Source organism: Lonchura striata, chromosome 9, assembly GCF_050655825.1.
Source record: "Lonchura striata isolate lonStrDom1 chromosome 9, ASM5065582v1, whole genome shotgun sequence".
Taxonomy (NCBI): Eukaryota; Metazoa; Chordata; class Aves; order Passeriformes; family Estrildidae; genus Lonchura; species Lonchura striata.
In genome coordinates this window covers 11514761-11533839 of record NC_140711.1, presented here as the reverse complement: position 1 = coordinate 11533839, position 19079 = coordinate 11514761, and the positions used below count along the sequence as shown (strand labels likewise).

Genomic DNA, 19079 nt, shown 5'->3' with positions numbered 1-19079 from the left:
GCACTCCGGCTCCTCACGCCGCGACCCCGGCGCGGGGCGGCGCCCCCGGCGGGGCCGAGTCACCCCGCGTGACCCGGCGGGCGGGGGCCGGTCCTGTGGAGGATCCCGATGTAAAAATATCAATAAAAGTGAGTGCAGTTAGACTTTCCTGGGGGAGGGGGGATCGCCTCCCCGCGCAGCGGGGTCCTCGGGGCGGGCTGTTCCCGTCACACCGCGGGCTGAGCGCCAGCAGCCCCGCCGCCCCTCAGCCCCTGTGGGCAGCGGCTCGGGCCGGCTGGGGAGCGCGGGAGCGCTCCGTGGGAGAAGGGCACGTGCCGCGACACCCCAGCGCTGCCGGTGTCCCTCTGTGCGCCACAAGTCTGGAAATGCAGTCACGGAGCGTGGCGAGAGCGGAGGCGCTCCCGGTGCCGTGGCCGCTTTGCTCCCGCTCCCAGCCCCGTGCCCGGGGCTCCTGGCGGCGGGGATGAGCCGGGGACCGGCTGCCGTGAGGATCCCGAGGGTGGATTGCGGCAGGCTTCGATCTGTGGGGAGAACACCCCCACGGGGTCTGGCTGTCTTGGGACGGAGGTGAGAATGCAGTTTTCCTTTGGGAATGTCGTGCCCGGCTGGCCGTTCCCCCATCAGGAGAGAGCGGAGCCAGCAGTCACGTACTTCTGATACCCGAGCGGAAACCCTAGTTCAGCCCCTGATCCACTAAATACGAGTTTGCGACGCACAAAGCTGCCTAACGGAATACTTTTCAACCGTGTGCGAAGTCAATGTTTTAAAAAAAGTCAATGCACTTTATATTTAAGTGATTTCTTTTACAAAACACCCAAGCAACACTATGTATGATTAAAATCTGTTAAGGTTTAATGATTGCCAATACAATGTATTTAGGGTCAAGTTTTGTGCCCCTGACGTCAGTGCACATAGGAGCAAGATCTGATCCACTGTATTTTCCTCATAGCTTTAGTTAGAAATCTAGGACTAGGTGTTCAGCATCAGTAATCTGTCCTTCCTCTTCTTATTCCTCTGGATGTGCTATGTGTTAATTTACATGAGCTGATGAACCAGTTCTAAGTTTTAAACAAAGAAGTCAATGCTCTAATTTTTTTCGTAGTATGGATAGCAGGAACTGTTCAAAATGAAAAATAAACATCACTAAATAATCACCAATGCTTAAGTAGCATTCTTAAGAGTAAACAGGATATATTTCCAGTCTTATAAGGACCAAATTCTCACTACTTCCTTTAATTTTTCACTTCTCTATGAAATGCTGATATTCTTATTATTCAGAAGGTTTCATTTATTTTGCCTTTTACGAAATACACTAACATTGTACCTTTGCCAATGACCTAAATGATCTAAAGCAGATGACCTAAATTGAGAAAAAAAATTTCAAGGTTAAAAAACAGATTGTTGTTTGTTCCTGGAAAATCCTTTGGAGAGCAGTGATTGGCCACACACCTGCTGCAGCAGAGAGTTGCTCCATGCAGCCAGGTTTTGTTTCAACCAGAGTCAAAGGTGGTTTGTAACTGAAGCAGGAGCAAGCAGCTTCAACTGCTCGTGTCACGACTGAACTCATGTGAATGTCACACAGGAACAGCTGCTGATAAAAACATCACTGTCATTGACATTGTCATTGTCAGTAAAATGTGGAACTGAGCTCCCAGGGAAAATCCTAGCACTGTTTAAGTCAATCAGAAAGTTCAGTAGGAATCCTATGACTCCAGTTTGCTTTTTGAAGGAACAATTCTGCCATTATTCTGGTGTTTGATAAGCCTATTGAGCCAAGATGGGCTTACACTAGTGGATGAATTACCTATGTTAAAATTAATGTAAATTATTTTCATAAATACCACGCTTCTCCATTCTGTATCTTATAGAGCAAATTTACCCCAGGAAACTACAGAATGAGACTTCAGGGGTGTGTGAGGATACACTGAGTTACAAATGAGATCTGTGGGATTTGGGTTCTTCCAGAGTCTGTGGCACACCTGGGGCTCCTACAATCAAGCATCTAAAGCTTACCCTCCTGTTTCTATTAGGAACCAAAGGAATACAAGGCTCTAAGTATAACTGTGTGTAACACTGTTGACACGTACAGATCTCAAAACCGGCTACGGTAACTTCCAGCCCTGTTTCATCTCCCCACAAGCAAGAACGGAACTTGTGCTCCTCTTCCACTCCTGTTTTTTCTATTTTTTCTGCTCACAGCTAGCATTAATTCCCTCAAATCAGCTGGTCTGGTGTTTTCTCTAAATCACTAAAGGAAAATATCCACAAATAATACACATGAATAAGAATGCTTCTCTTCAGTTTTACCCCTGGATTTTCTTTTTCATTACATATTTTTCTTTTTCTCTACACTAGAACCCGAATTTCCTTTCCTGCAGCTTCTCTGTCCAAATTTGTTCTTCATTCTCTCTTTCTAATGACCAGACTTCTGCAGCTGGAAATATACTGGCCAGCTGTTTATTCCAAAAGTGCTTAATCCCTGCTGCACCTGCTCCTGCTTTTAACATTAAAATTAATTTCTTAACAAGAGGTATAACAATTCTTTTTTTATGCTTGCAACATTCCTCTTTACATACAAAACAGAATTTAATATTCCAGTCATGGGAAATAATATCTGAAAGATGTTGCTTCAGTAAGCTCTTAAATATGGCCCAATACCGTATAAATTATAATATACAAGCACATAATCTAGTGGATTTATTGTCAGGACCAAAAGAAACAAGACTCTAAGAATGTACATTTGGGAGATGAATAAGACATTCTCTGTTTGCCACTAGGATTGAGGTCAATAATATCCACTTTAAAGCAATTAACCCAGCAGGATAAGCGACGTGAAAATTATCATGCTGAAAGGCTAATGGGCTATTAAATCCATCTTCCTTCACCACTGATGGGCATACAGAATTAATCCTGGGATTAGGTATATCGGATCAGGGGTAAACTGCTACCTCACTTCATATTTGTATATGAAGGGTTTTCTGAAAATGCTAGGAAAGAACACAGCCAGAACCTTCACTGATATGCTCTATTCAAGGGTCAGTCCACTGAGCATAAATTAGTGTGTCTGTGCCTGGCCTTATTCAAGCAGTAGCTTTTTATTAATGAATAGATACATTTTGGGAAGAGATCAGAACAAGAGAAAGTCACAGTAATGGTTATATAAATCATGCTGCCTGTTGACAATTATTTAAATCTGGACAATCCAATGCAAGAAAATGGTCAGACAAATATGATTGAATTATCTTTACTTGCAATGCATTATCTTTACTTGCAATGCATTTCCCTTGGACATTTCCCACCCACTGCTATGACATTAACACAGTAAGAAAAGGTAAATGATGGAAAGCTCTGCCTTTACCCTTAACAGCTGTGAATAAGAAACTGACCTCACAATAAAGAGAAAGGCACAGTCTCATCAGCTTGGGATTTTTGTATTCTAATTTTTGTATTTCTATTTGGCCTGTATTTTTTTAATGTCATCTTTTATTTGTGTGAAATACACCTAATTCATCTGGAGTAATATGGGGTAGGAAATGGTTTTCAGTCACTATATGATTCTGTTCCTGCTTTCTAGATTGGCCAGTGATGATGAAAGGTTATCAATATTTCAACCTTGCCCCTTTATATGACACAGTTCTTGCATTTCCATCGTGCCTTAAGTGCACAAGATCATATTCCAGTTTGTAATCACAGACTAGGCAGTGGAAAGAACATGTCTATATACAGTTGCAGTGTAGGCAAAATATCTGTCATAGGAATGAATATCTTGTATGCAAGGCAAGTGCATTTAATTTTTAAGTTCATCTTTACAGTACATTTATTTTTAGAGTATGTGCCAATGTTTCTATTACTGTTTTTTGTTTTGTATTGGTTTATCATTAATCTATAAAACCCTGTAGTTTAATGATGTTTTATAGGCTGTCACAGAAGTTTTGGTAAAATTATTGTTTCATGCATCTTTTCAGAGGAACATGCCAGAGGAGAGTGAAACCGTTTAAACCACAGAGTATATTCACAATTGATTCTCTTGCAGCAGTAGAAATGTAATGGTAAGTCATAAAATATCTTACATTTCCTGGAACATCCCACAGGAATGTTGGCAATACACAAGGCAGCCCAGAGTCTATGAGTAGAAGAAAGAAGTTGTGGAACTGATATGAACAAAATGACAAGGATGCAAAAAAACCCCAGCTTTTGGACACAAATGTGAAAGACAGTAATGGTGGTAAGATAGTTAACTCTTCAACTCTCTTGGTTCTAAATTGGAAGGAGAGACAGAGTCTAAACAGACATCTAAACCCCAACAGCTTCTGTAGTATTTGGCTACATAAAGTACTGAACCAGGAAATGCTCTCCCAGCTCTCTGAGCAGGAACAACTTAATTTTCACATTAAAGTTTAAAGACTTAAGTTATTTCTTGACATAGAAATGAGATTTGTATTTAAAGCCCAATGTATTTTGAAGTTCAGTTCTTCAGTACCTTTTCTACTTGATGATGAGCATTTCCTGCCTGTTTTCTGTAAAACTCCCGTGGGAGTGAAGAGAGGCCTTTGTTGCTTTCCACTAATGAATCTAAATTATTGATTAGTCAGTCTAATTTGTGGAAACTGCTATTGGTTAGTGCTGTCTTAGAAGTGCTTTAGATGGGGCAAAAAGAAATACAGGTAATTTCAAAGAGATCTTCAGTGAGGGAAAGACTATTAAAATAGACAGGAGAAACAGCATATTCAGCCAGTGCTCTTTTACTTGCCTACACTTTACAAAACTCAACTATTATCCTTCATACTTCCCTAGAATTTCATTTATTTTAATAAACATATTTTGAGGGCTGATTTGGGGAACAGTGGAGTAGAATTAACTGTTATAAGCAGACATCTTTCGGTGCTCATGGTAACCCTGAAGCAGTATCTAAAACTGGAATCTAGAAAACAGATCCATAACTTTCTAATTCTCTAAGCAGCCTGATTATATAAAGAATGAAAAAAGACAAAAAGAAAGAAAAAAGGTGCAGAGTCACAGTTCCCAAGACAAGTCACGAAATACCTGTCATGCACTGCATGATCTGAAACACTGAGTTCGTAAATCAGTGACTCCAATGTAGTAATGTTTGAGTCTTGCCTGATAAACAAAGTTTTGTACACTCCACTTAACAAAGCAATGAATATAACAAGTGTCAGAATAGCTAAACATCATGGAAATATAGATTTGGACTTGAAATGTGATGAAAAAGAACAGTATCTTTGAGTGAAAAAATGGAGATGGACATAACAAAAGAGGAAAATGCAGGAAACAGCTTTTTTATGTCAGACATTCAACTAGAAGAATACAGAAGATAATCAATGTCATGTGAATATGGGAAAATTAAGTTTTTCAGTCACCCTATTTCTGAAGGGAAGTATTTTAGAGGACAACTACAAAAAGAAAACTGATTCTATTAACTGCAGTGCAATGTTTCTCCCTACTGTAATTTTAAAATCTGAGACAAACACAGACAAAAAGAATGCAGCACAGCTCCTGCAGCTGCAGTGAGTGGATATGGATAATCCCTGGTACCTGCAAATAGCCTCCTAGGGGAGGTTTTCTGCAGGAAAAGCCTAATCTCAATCCATACATAGGAAAAATAATGCTAAACCTAGTAATTGTTTAGCACTTTCTCTCCATGTAATTTTATTCAGAAGTACAAAAACAAACTTTCAAATTGTTGTTTATAATAAATGGTTTAACAAGAAAAATTAATCCCCTGACACTCAGGCCTCTTGTACCTTCACCTGCAGTGTCTTGCCTTGAACTGTGTTTAACATTGCAAGCCATACTTGCAGTTACAAACAGCTGTAAAAAAATTAATATTTCTTTTGAGAATGATTCTCTGCTGAAGTGGCAATGACAGACATGTCTCTTGGAAACAATGTGTGGGAATTTAAATGGAGAATATTGGTTTTGAAAGCATTTGTCAATTAGAAAAACTTTTTTAACCAGGAGATAAAAAAGAGAAATGCTTATCTTCATGTGACTTAGACAAAAAGTCTTGACATTAAATAGAAGTGTTTTTTCATTACATGACTGGAATATTTAATATTTACTAGTTACATGTTTAAATGTTTAAATTTAAATATTTTTTTTTTAAATCTGAAAAAAAAAAAACCAGAACAAAAATCCAACAACGAAGCAACCACCAGAAACAAATTAATAATCAATGGCATGTTGTGCACAGTAACATTCCATGTACTGGGTTTTGGAAATGGAAAAAGAGTAAGTATTCAGGACATTATCACAACCTGAACAAAACCTTGGTTTGCTTTGTGGACAAGAAAGAGAATTAATACTCTGAAACAGCACAGTGAATGAAAAATTTGGGATAACAGCAGAAGAAATACCAGTGTCTTACTGACATAAACAGAGTAATTTGAGAAATACACCCCTGATGTCCAAGAGATTTTATACAAATGGGAAAAACCCCACTGGCAAGGTCCTCAGGGCTACCATGGATGAGGAAAATTGGTGGGGAGAAGGAACCTGACAGTTAATGAATCATCACAAGTATAGAAACAAAAATATTACAGAAGCTGTTAGGGAAGCATAGTATTTCTTACAAAATAGGACTTTTAATCAAATATCTTGTAATTGTTAGTTTGTAACCCTGTTAGTATAATTTTTTTATATCTCCTCAGTTTACCCTGACTTTCCTAAACTATCAAGATTCACTTTATGAATACACAGAGGTTTTACATCCTGCTCCGTTTTGTATGTGGTTGTTTCAGACCCCAGTGCTTTACTAATAAAGGTCCAGCTTTCCAATTGTTCCAGTTTGATGTATTCATAGCCAGCTTATAAACACTGCTCTGGGACCTTCAGGTCCTTGTCTCCCCCTGCATGTCTCTCTGTGCCCACAGATACCTGCCCAGCTGCCGTGGGGACACGTGCAGGCAGAAGATAGAGGGGATGGAGGAGCTTTGTGCATTACTGCACTACAACTTTGCTGATTAGGAGTGTGAACACTCAAAATTAAACCAATTTAAGCAAAGGAACAATTAGCAGAGAAAGGTTTCATAGTAATTATTGACAAGCTTTCATTCATACTGACCTAGGCATTTGCCAGGATAAACTCATTTTACATTCCTGGACAGAGATCACTGCTCAAACCCACCTGCCAAGAGGCTTAGCACTTTCTGTATTTTCTCATTATAAACAGTCAGTGAATGTGCAGAGTCCGTGTGTTTTGTTTCTTTGCTGCAGCCTCTCAGCATTGCCAGGGAATGCCCACAAGTGCCCTCGGTCCTCTAGACAGCCAGTGTCATCCCCTTATATAATGAAATCCAAATAACCATTTGTCACAGCTCTTTGGAATAACATCTTCATGTTAAATGATGTACTGTTATGCTTCAAAACTGGAAATTATCTTGAAGCATAAAATTGTTCCTTGCAGGTTTCAAAAAATTAGCTAGTAAGAGTCAGATAGCTCTGCTGTGTGTACTGTCATTAGCAACAAATCCTTTCTGCAACAGGGGGAGTTTTTCTCCACAGTAAAATGTGAAAGCACATTCCAAATTTTATCAAATTTTATTATTTTTGTTGTTATCATTTAATCCCTGATGCTTTTGGTTACTAGGAAATGATGAGTATAGTACTTCAATCAAGAAAAAAAAAAGTTCAAACTTACTTTTAAGTCTGTTTAAATAGTCTGCTTTTACATATGAGATCAACCAAATTCAACCTGACCCATGATCATCTCATAAACATTTGATCTTACAGCTGAGCTTGCAGTGGGCAGTTAAAATAACCAAATTGGAACTAATTGGTTTGAAAGGAAACTTTCAAAGAAATAAACTATGAAATAAATTACCTAATTCTGAAACCTGGGGATAATCAACAGTTTGCTTCTGGTCTAGATTTCCATGAACTTCAGCAGTCTGCCTGCTGGTCATGCAGCACAGAGCCTGAATCAAGGAATTCTTCACAAAGCTCACTTGGACATCGTGCCTGCAGTCACAGGACACTGTCAGAGCAGATTCCCAGCAGCTGGGGAAAAAATTGTGCAATGCTGTGGGTCTTGAAGTGAAACTTCAAGATATGGGTGTGGGCATCTAAGTTCCTTCTAAAGTAATCAGAGCAGCAGTAGAAGTAATAATGAATGGCCATGGGGGATCTGCTAAGTGTTAATATGAATGTCATCATTTTTTTTTCTTCTCCAATTATTGTCTCACTGTCTGATGGCCACAGGTTGTTGAAAACTGCCTGACTGAAAGCATGCTGAAATAGCATCACATGATATTTGAGGTAGGAATTAAATATTAAACATATATTTTTACTGGAAAAGAAACATGAAAGAAAACTGAACTGTGCTCTGATGTTATAAACAGAAAATGACAGGGGAATAATTCAAATCTAAACCCATCATCTCCCTAGTAATGAAAACGTAATCAAATTATAAAAGTAGCTCTCCCATGCTCATTGCCACAGTCATTGCTCAATCAGAACGTCTGTGTAATAGAATAGGAAACCTTCAGACACACTTTTAGATTAGGAAGCTGTGTTTTTCCTGATGGACTATAAAAAAAAAATTATAAACATTTCCAGTTCCCATCACTTGAAATTACAGAGAAAAATTTCCATTAACATTCAACTAGCTCAACTAATGAAGCCATTTTCTCTCTGGACTCATTTCATTCTAAACATTCTCTGATGTTGGACTGATTTTCAAAAATTGTTTTGTTCTGTTGTCAGATATTTTTACCAGTAACTTGGAGGATAAAGCTGTGCCTCCTAGTGCTGCTGAAATAACCACTAAAGCAAGTAGATTTCTTTAACCACGAGCACTTTTAGATAAATCCTTGCCCTCTGGTGGTGGGAATGCTTCCCCTGGTTAATCCTCCTGTGACACGACTAATTCTGTGACACTTCCTTAGTTTCAATAGTATTTTCTTAATTTTGCAGAACTGCCCCTGTGGAGGAGATACTCCACAAGAACAGGTTTCAGTATGCTGTCTTTGAACTCCAATTACTCCGAATTTTCTCCCATAGGTTTAGGTCTAATGTAGGCAGTGGTGCTCCACCTGTGTGTTTCCTTCAGCCTTCGGGCATACTGATTTTTCATTCCACTTGGCTTCATTGTTTGACCTGGCAATATCCCCTGAATTACCTCTGAGATATTCATTCCAAATCTGGATACATCCCCACAAATCTGCCCAACATGGCAGTGGGTCTCTCCTCACTTACTACCTGCTATGTGGCATTCTCTAGAAATGGCCAAATAAGTGAGAGCAGAACATTTTTAAACTTGTTGACTTCAGAAACGGACATCCTGCACCAGTCACGAGTATTTAATTTCTCCCTTCTCTAAGGCTGAAAAATTGCCAGGGGCACTTTTCCTCCCCACCCAAGTGCACAGTACAGCCTACAAAAAGCCACACACACACACACTGGCATTGACAAACTGAAGATTTGATTCAATACTTGGCTAAATATGCGGGGATCATGAAACTATGGAACCTCTTGCCAAGAGCAAAGGACTACAGCTCACCATTGTCTACTAAAACAACTTGCATTTAACAGCGTTAAGTTTCTTTGAAGGCAGATATCAAAATATTGTTGCAGAACTTTGTTTGCAAGTTGCAAATTTTTAATAATCAGAAATGGTACATAAATATTGGCCAGATAATTTAAATTATTATTGAAAATAACATTTTTAATAGAAACGCCTACTTACTGATGCATTTCATTTCAGTTTCCTGTATAAAATGACAAAATCAGGTGCTTTAAACCAAAATGGTACCTTCAGGATAAAGAGTACTAAACTAAAAAAGTCAGGTAAAAACTTATCTAAAAATTTTACTTATCTAAAAATATTACTTATCTAAAAAGTTAAAAAACAAATGTTGCTCTGATTTATATAAGCATCCCATACTAAGGGAAAACACAGGACTGCAGATCTATTGAGATGCCCCTTTAATGGGGAGCCCTCAAGCACATTCAAAACTCAATGAAATTTTAATCTCATTACAATTAAACGCAAAATTCCTCCAACATCAATAAAATCAAGATTTCTTCTGATAAAGAACATTGTTATAAGAATAAATGAACACAACTGGCAATGAACAGTTCCAGAGGTAAAGAATAAATTTTAATTTCCATATAAGAAAAGTGAGGTACTGTAGTTGTTCCCAGCTGGAGCAACAGGAGCAAAAGATTTAATGTGTCCAAAATTAACATGTTTGATTATAAACTTGTAAGTTCAAGAGCACAGTCCCCAGCACAGCTGCCACAGACTGGCAGAAACACTACACTTATTACACAGAAACAGAAAGGGATGATGATGTTTACCTTCTCCCTAGAGCTACCCTTTTCCCGAAGAAGAGCAGCCCAGTTTTTATGTGCACCACGAAGAGCTGCATTGCAGTGTGCCTGTGATTCTGGAATCACCAAGAGCCTTCAGTGATGCTCTGATTCTGTCCCATGGAGCAGCTGTTCCCACTCTGCAACCTCAAGCTACAACAGGGGTTATTTACCGACCAGCTGGTGAGAATTGGATCTTTAGTTTTTAAGGCAAGCTGAAATGGGAAAAATGCAAAACTAGTGCCATTACATCTGGGGAATCGATTTAGAAAGACAAAACCAATCTGTCCTTGTTGATAAGTGTTTGCTTCTCAACACTAAATGCATCTCTCAATATTAAACTTCAAAGCTCTGATGTAAGAGAACCCAAATAGTTCAGAGCCTCTTTAAAATTACCACAGCACTCAGTAATGATAAGGACGAGGAAAACTAGGGCTCTTCTTATGTTCCTGTACTGCATCATCCCCTCCCTCTGCCCTGCAAAACACAATGACAACACATCTTTTGATGTTTTGAATTCTTCATGGCTTTGTATACCAAGATAACACCAGAGTACCTTATTTAAATTTTTGATTCATCATAAAACCCAAGAGATTGTTATAAGAAATAAAGACAAGTCATAAACCAGTAAAAGCTTTAAATTTTCACCAGCAATTTCAAACTCTGAATTAACACAGAGATAACTGTGAAATGATTGTGTTTTCATCTCCTGCCTTTAAATCACAGCAATAATTCATACAAGAATTATTCCTGGACTTATGTTAAGAGAAGCAAAACATCTGGTTATTGTAACCAGATGCAAACTGCAGCTAAAAGCAAGGAAATATAACTGGATGCTCAGTCACATCACTGAACTGCTGAGACACAGGAGAAAAGGCACAGAGAAGCAACAGAACAGCTTCTACTGCTGAGATCAGAAGCAACTTAACAACAGTGCATGGAAGCATACTGAGATATTTTTCTCCATTTACTTACCTGGTACCAATAGAGTAGAACTTCTCTTACATTTCTCAAAAAAATTACTCCTATAACACTTAAAAAAAAAAGACAAAGGATGCAGATGACAGAAACAGAGTAATCCAAGACCATTCATACACTGGATTTACCTAAAATTTGGAGAAAAGGCAAGTCTAGGTTACTAGTGTTTCCTACTGTTTAGTGAGTTTACAAATGTAATTTTTGTAACAATAATCTAGTTCTTCAATAGGTTGCAAGAATAAACTGTCCTGATTCCTTTCTATCAGTCATTATTGACACTCTGCTCAATCTATTGTCTCTCTGAAAGATAAACAAAATGTGACTGTGACAGGAGCAACCGCTGGGAGATAGGAATGCACTTGTACTCAGCACCAATGCAAGCAGCTCACAGCTTTTCAGACAAAACTGCCATGGAATTTCATGAACAATATTTCTGAGCTGCCATTTTCACCACACTTTATAGCTAATGATTTCTGTAGGTCTGACAAATCTTTTAACTATGCTCGTTTATGGCTACTGATTAAAAAAAAAAACAAGGAAAAAGGTTAGTAATCTGAAGTATATAAATGATCCCAGCATATATTTCAGGATCTCAGCACAGCTGTAAATCCTGAAATATATGTTGTGTCAGAAATTAAAGCAGATACCACATTAAATGATTTTCTGACCTTTAGAAATTTGAAAATAGGACATATTTTCTTACAAAAACTCCTTTTTCAGTCAATACCTCTATAAAACCCTAGTCTTTCTTTCTATGTCCCCAAATTGTCTTTTCATTTGATCTTAATACATGCTATACTTGTGCCACACAGTAAACTGATTTATTTTGCATCACTCAGCTTTTACCAGCACAGTATTCAGTAATCCACTTATCCTAGGACTTACACCCACATTCCAAACTACAAAGCCAAAGGAAGCAGTTCTTAATTGTTTTTAAAGGTAAACTGACTGAAATTTGCTTTTCCATCTCAACACACATAAATATGTATATAAAAGCAGTAGGCAACATCAGCTGTAAAAAAACCATATTCACTATTGTCCTTTTAAAATAGGTAAAGAGCAATAACCTCATCTGGAAACTAAAAATAGCATGAGTAATTTTACCATCTTTTCACATTTTGCTCTTATTCCCCTGGAATATAGTGACCTTATTGGCTTTGCTTATGTAAGTGTTAATAGATTGCCTAGCTGGAATTATTCATTTAACACAAGCAATTTTGCTCATATTTTATGCTGGGTTTATCTTTCAGCCCTCCTTTTTGTATTCCAGCTCTCACTCTGGAATCTCAGCCAGAGGCAGCATGCTCCAGCCACATCAGCGTTTGACACCAGGTGAGATGCAGGGCACTGAGTGCTGGAGACACTCAGGGGTCACAGACTCCTCCTGCCTCAGAACACCAATACATGTTTCCACTGGGTTGAGAGCCAGCACTCACTGTCACAGCACAGACCAGCCTAGCAGCTGCAGCCAGGACCTTTGGCTGCCAAGTGTCCTTCCCTAAATCCATCTTCTGGGCCAAAGGCAAAGGACATGTTGCAATGGCCAGCACTATCAGGCTTGGATCAATGGCCATCGGCCTTATTCTCCCCCTCCTATTAGTGAAGGCACATTGATTTACCTGGTGTCTTCCTTTACAATCGGTGCTCACAGTGGGATAAAGCAGGAAAAACTTCCTGAACATCCAGCTTCTTGGTCCTACATCCAGCTTCTTCCTTGCAGGGCTCACTCCTTTTTTAAGAAAATTACTCCAAAAGACCTGCAGTTCTCACACATCTGTTGCCCTCTGGTAGAAATGCTGAGTTTCTATGACATTTAACAGAAATATCATGCAGGTATCTGAATTATTCCTAAGTGTCTTTCCATTCATTTGGAGTTACACTAAAACAGCTACAGATGTTGCAAACAAGACAAACACTGATTTCACTGAATTCAGTACTTCAGTCATGGGACTGCTTAAATGGAAGTACATGGACTAAACAGGAAAAGTACCAAAAAGAGAAAAAAAAGAAAAAGCTTATCTTATAGAGTGTCATGTTCTCCAATTTCTTTAGGTTCAGGCCTTCATGATCCTTATTTTCACTTATTTCTCATTTTGCAATAAAGGCATTTTTACAAGTTGTAAAAATCTTTCAGAGCATGTCCAACAATAGAAACCAATGTGCATGGCAAATAAAATTTGGATGAAAGCAGTGAGACCTCAGAAGTTTGAATCCCCAAGAGTGCCAGGATCATCATCACACCTTATGTTTTCACAAGGTGAAGGACACATCGATCCAGATGCAACCCAAAGACTGATGTAATATATGTTAATTCAACTCAACTTATTAACAATCCTCTCCAAACAATCTCTGAGGAGGCATTCCTGAAAGGTATTTCTGTACAGTGAGACTTTGTCACACATTCTTAAACATCACTAAAAATGGTCTCCTGTGATGCACACAAAAACTTCTGAGCCAAAAGGCAAAATTTCACATTAAGGGTGCTTCTGTTACATTTAGGAAAATGAGCAAACATTGAACATTGTGCAAAAGGAAAAGACTTTATTTAACACAATATATTATTTGGAAGTTTCAAGCACTGAAGACCAGAAAAACAAATTGTATTTTGCCTTTCCAAATACACCTATATTCAGCATGGAAGCCATTGATTTTTAAGATACACCAAAAATGTCTTTTAGCATCTAGTTACTGCTGATTGCCTTTTCAGCTGCCAATCCTTGTTTGGGTTTTGAGTAATCCCAGGGTCTCCTGTTCTCTGTGTATCCATAGAGCTTCCGCAGTGCCACACGTGCAGCCTCCTCCTCTGCAGCCAGCAGTGTTTCACCAGGGCCTTCAGCTAAAATCTTCTTATCACTTGGGGAAAAAAACCAAAGTTACAACCATGACAAACCAAAGTTTCCATCATAAAACCCTGAGCACTGCTGTGTACTGTTTTTTCTCCAATGTCTGTGAACACCGATTTCTATATACACACAATGGAAACGCTTCTGTTGGTCTTTCCTACAAAGGTAAATAATTGTATATTTAGTAATGGGAACTCAGATCAGAAATGTGTCCATTTCCTGGAAAAACACCACTCTGTTTATTTGGGCTCCTAACACAGCATGGATTCTTTACAGCATTCAAATTGTTAGCCCTGATAAAAATATGCAAATTCATTACTCTCATTATCTTAATTAGGAACTGAAGTGCTTTTGTCTTTTCTCCTCCCCTGGTAAGGAAGTATTTCAAACTGCTTCAAAAGGACTGACAGAGAAGCTCTCTCTGTTGTGGATCATGTGCTCATGTCTGTTTAACAAACACCTATGGGCACACACTAAATAGGAGCAGCTCCTGAAGGTAATTCCTGAAGAGAAACAATCAAAGTTCCTTTCCTTTTTATAAGATACATCTGAGAAGGCACAGAAACCAAAGCAGGGTAAAGTAGAACAAGTTAAGGTACGTGTTCATCTGCAGCTCCTTTAGGAAAGCAGCAGTGATGTGGATGCTGTCCTGCCTCATGGAACAATGTCACTCCTGGGCACTGACCACACCAGACACAAATGCACCTGGGACATCTGGCACTTCCTAAGTCGTGCCTGCACACAGACACTCCTACGGCCCAGTTTACAGTGCTGCTGATTTTCAAACTTAAAAGCTTCTCTGAAATTTAAAATGAGTCTCTCTTCCATCCCACTCCCTTGAGGTCTCTTTATGCTTGCCTAAGCCCTGGATACAGCTGTGGTCCCTCCAAAGCCATGCAGTTACTCTGTTCCCAAAGTTCCTGTGTCAGGTCACTCAGAACACACCCAGGCTCTTTGGTACATCCCGTTTAGCCTCTGGAGCCTTTAATCAGAGACTGTTTATGTATCACCACACTGAGCTATGGCCAATGCTTAAATGGCTCATTTTATATGGAACTCACTATCGTGTTTCTTTTCTGGAACAACTTTACCAAAAAGCATGAGTAGAAAAGTAAAAGACCATCTTCCCTCCCTCCCACTCCTCCAGTTAAAGCCATTTAACTTTAAATTAATATTGCACTAACCAGTACAACCCAACAAAGTAGACTGGCAGAACCGTGCTGACTCCCAGCTGCCTGGTAATTCTTGGTTCTGGAGCAGAGATATTCCTCTTGGTCAGTTCTTCCAGCAGTAAGCCCATAGGATTTACAACTTTCCAGATCTCAAACAGGTCTTTTCCAATCAGCTGGGGAATAAAAAAGTCCTAAACAGGAATATTTAGAAGTTACAATTAATGGCTTGAGATTCTGGTGTCTCCTAATGGAAATATAGTATGAAGAGACAAAAGGTGATGATGAATTGCTGAAATGAATGATAAAGCTGCCTCAGTGCCCCATCCCAGTGCTCAGAGTCTCTGTGGTTTAGTCACTGACAGTCCCAGACCCAGAGAAGGGACAGCTCCAGCCTGTGGGACAAGCTGTGGCAGCAGAGGAGCTGGGGCAATACAAGGGAATGGGCAAACCCACGGGTCCTTCACCTGTTTGGATCACTCTTGTCTGTAAAGAGCTCCTTGCTCTTACAGACACCTCTCAATGGTCTTGTATCAGGAAGAACATTTTAACAAACACTTCCCTGTTGCAAAACTAAAAATAAGTGAAAAGGATGACTGAAAGAACATAGCTATTAAAACTACTTTGTCACGCTGAATTTCAATCATTTTTGTATGAAGTATCTTCAGGGGTTTGCACTCCTATGTGCAAAACCCATGAACTCATCCCTGTTTATTGGAGTTTTTTTAAAATTGAAGATATATGAAATCTCACATGGAATAATTATCTGATAATATAGTGCATGGAATATAATGCTTTCCCTTAGCAACTTTCAGCAAATATTAATATCAAATATTATAATCCAGAAGTGTATGATTTAATGTACTTGATCAGCCTTCTTAATGAAAAAGAACCCAACAAATCCCCAACCCCTAAAACCCCAGGTGACCACCAGATTTGTTAAATTGTCTTGCTACAGGTATTGTCAAAATTCTGCCAACCTCCCTGGATCTCTCCCCCTCCAGGTACAAGCCAGCATTCATTGAACCTACCCTGACAAAGATCCCGGTTCTCTCGGGCCCGCTGCTTTCCAGCAGGGCTCCTATCACGGCGAGGAACGTCCTCTGCAGCACGTCTGGTGGGGCAGGAAAATCTCTGCAAAGCGCCAGGTCCTGTATGGCCAGGTTTTGAGCCACATAAGAGACAAGTTCCTGACTGGTGAGAAAATGAACCAGTGCTTCTATGCCCTTTGCAGGTAACTCTGGGTAGGCGCCTTCAAAGCACTGCGCCAGGTAAGCGCGGGCGAAGCGCAGCCCTCGCTCCGCAAGGCCGGTGTTGTCCTGGAGCTGAAGAGCGACCGCGTCCTTGCCCAGCCCCAGCTGCCGGCGCCTCGCCTCTTCGCTTTCGATGTAGCAGGGGTTAACAAACGCGGTCTTGAGGAGGTCCAGGGCGAAGTTTTCCTGCACCCGGTGGCTGAAGGCTTGGATCTCCGCGTGGTAATCCCAGTTGGGCTTCTCGGACCTGCGGGCGCGGAAAGGGAACCAGCTCACGGACAGAACGCGTTACCCGCCCCGCGCCTTTCGAAAGGGCACGAAAAATGAAATTGAACTTGAATACCAAACCCAGTATCTAAATCCCTGGGGTCAGACACTGTCGGTTCCGCATCCCCATCTGCCCACCCCATTCAACCCGGACTGTGCCAGCCTGGGGAGCTCAACCCATTTTGCTCCAAAGCCCGAGCAGACGAGGTCTAAACGTTCTGATTTCCCCCCTTTTTGGGACCGTCCCAGCCCTTCTCCGAGCCCCGCCCACCCCTCCCGCAGCTCACCGCCGCTGCGGAGGCGCCTGCAGCCGCTGCAGCTCCAGGTACGCCCGGAGCCACCGCTTCTTTTCGGGGGGCGGCGCGGTGCCGAACGCGGTGCCGAACGCGGTGCCGAGCCCGGCGCCCCGCCCGGCCCCGGCCAGGAACGGCCGCGCCGCCCGCAGCAGCAGCCGCGCGGCCATGGCGGGTGCGGGCAGGGCCGGCTCCGCCCCGCGGCTTCCGGGCGGAAGCGCTCCCGGGCGGCGGAGCCGGGCCCGGGCTCTGCGGCCGCCGCCGGGCACGCCCGGCCCCGGGAGCGCGAGCGAGGACACGAGCGGACAGCTGCAGTGCTGGGGCTGCGGCTGGGGCCGCCGGGCATTTTAGGTGACACCCTCAGGCTGGGCGCCCGTCAGCCCTCAGGCCGCGGCAGTCTCGCTGTGATCCCTGCGGGGCTCGCAGCGGTCCCGGGCAGTCTCACTGTGATCCCTGCGGGGCTCGCAGCGGTCCCGGGCAGCCCCGCTGTGATCCCTGCGGGGCTCGCAGCGGTCCGGGGCAGTCTCGCTGTGATCCCTGCGGGGCTCGCAGCGGTCCGGGGGCAGCCCCGCTGTGATCCCTGCGGGGCTCGCAGCGGTCCCGGGCAGCCCCGCTGTGATCCCTGCGGGGCTCGCAGCGGTCCCGGGCAGCCCCGCTGTGATCCCTGGTCGCCGAACGTGCCTCATGGGCGGTCCCTTAGGTGGCGGCGTTCTAGAATATTTTTTTGAGTTCCATTCCCACGTGCAAGACAAAGTCCAATTTTGTGCACTTAAAAGAAGCTTTATTTTTGACTGTTGCCCGTACAGTTCTTTGTACATCTCTTAGCCCTCATTTGCACCATCAGAGTTCACACAGTACACCTTCAGTGCAAAGGTCATGGTATAAAACTCATGAAAATGCAGAAAAAGTGCAAAGCAGGCCTGGCCCTTTTTATCGTCTTTACTAAAAGACAAAGGCACACACTTCAACATTCACGGTAAGAAAACATGCACAGCAAACGCCCCTATGTAGTCAGAGAAAACAAAGCTCAGAAAGCACACACACCAGAGCCCCGTGGGGAAGCCAAGGAAGCAGGTCCAGCCTGTACAGCAGCGCAACAGCCACACAGCGAGCTGAGAGCAGCACTCCCGCAGGCATTGGCAGCGCTTGTATCAAAATCCGCAGGCGTTCTCATGCTGCTGCTCCGGGATGCCCTGTCCCTGCCAGGGCGCTGCCCCGGGCCCGCTGCGCAGGGACAGCCCTGGCGCTGCACCGGGGCCTCTGTGCTGCGCAGGGAGCGAGGACAGCGCTGAATCTGACCCTGGCTCCTCTGCCGCCGCCGCGCATCGCCATCTCCTCGCCCCGCTGTGCCCACCACAGCCCGGAAAGGGTCCTGCACAGGGCTCTGGCTCCGGCTGTGCTAAGGAGGTTCCTGCTGAAGCAGCGCTGTGGTGTCGCTGCCGGTCTCGCACACGGGCACGATGAGCTGTCCTGGACTCCGGGAAAGGAGCTGGGGCTGCTGCAGCCGCGCCAGGGCCACGAAGCCACCAGCCCGCAGAGAGCTCCCTCATACCCCCGTGACAGCATCTACCGAACAGGCCGAGGCTGAGCAGGGGATGTTTAAATGACCCCCGGATCAGGGCATCCCAGACTGGCCCCCATCCCCACCACACAGCCTGACACCAGCACCCCAACCCGCAGGTGTGGCAGCTTGCACTGGGCTGTCACACGCCCACCTCTGGTGCTAACTACTAACGTCAAAAACTAATAGTTTACATAAATTCTCAAATAAATTCTCTTCGAATGATAATTAACAATGGTTTGGGGTTGGGCTTTTTTTGAGAGAGTTTTATTAAACATACTACACCAAAATCTTGTACTCCATAATATTTTGATCACTCACAGACTAACTTGCTTAAAAATGTAATTTATAGAAAAACATCTGCAAAATTAAACCTAAAAAAAAAA

General features: G+C 42.3%; 1 protein-coding gene and 1 long non-coding RNA gene across 3 annotated transcripts; one reads left to right on the top strand and one right to left on the bottom strand.

The window, feature by feature from the left end:
• The first annotated feature begins 134 nt into the window (after positions 1–134).
• Positions 135–16919, top strand: LOC146766636 (uncharacterized). 2 transcript variants are annotated; one of them, XR_014957378.1, is made up of 3 exons: positions 154–10512; positions 12578–12639; positions 16324–16919. It is a non-coding gene; the product is annotated as an uncharacterized LOC146766636 (long non-coding RNA). The 2 variants fall into 2 exon arrangements; XR_014957377.1 differs by having other exon boundaries at positions 135–12639.
• Positions 13829–17332, bottom strand: MRPL44 (mitochondrial ribosomal protein L44). Its single transcript, XM_021553642.4, has 4 exons — positions 17127–17332; positions 16351–16819; positions 15335–15513; positions 13829–14160 (listed from the first exon to the last, which is right to left on the bottom strand). Exons 1-4 carry the CDS (start codon positions 17300–17302, stop codon positions 13989–13991), a joined length of 996 nt encoding a protein of 331 aa, XP_021409317.2. The 5' UTR covers positions 17303–17332; the 3' UTR covers positions 13829–13988.
• Positions 17333–19079: the final 1747 nt, after the last annotated feature.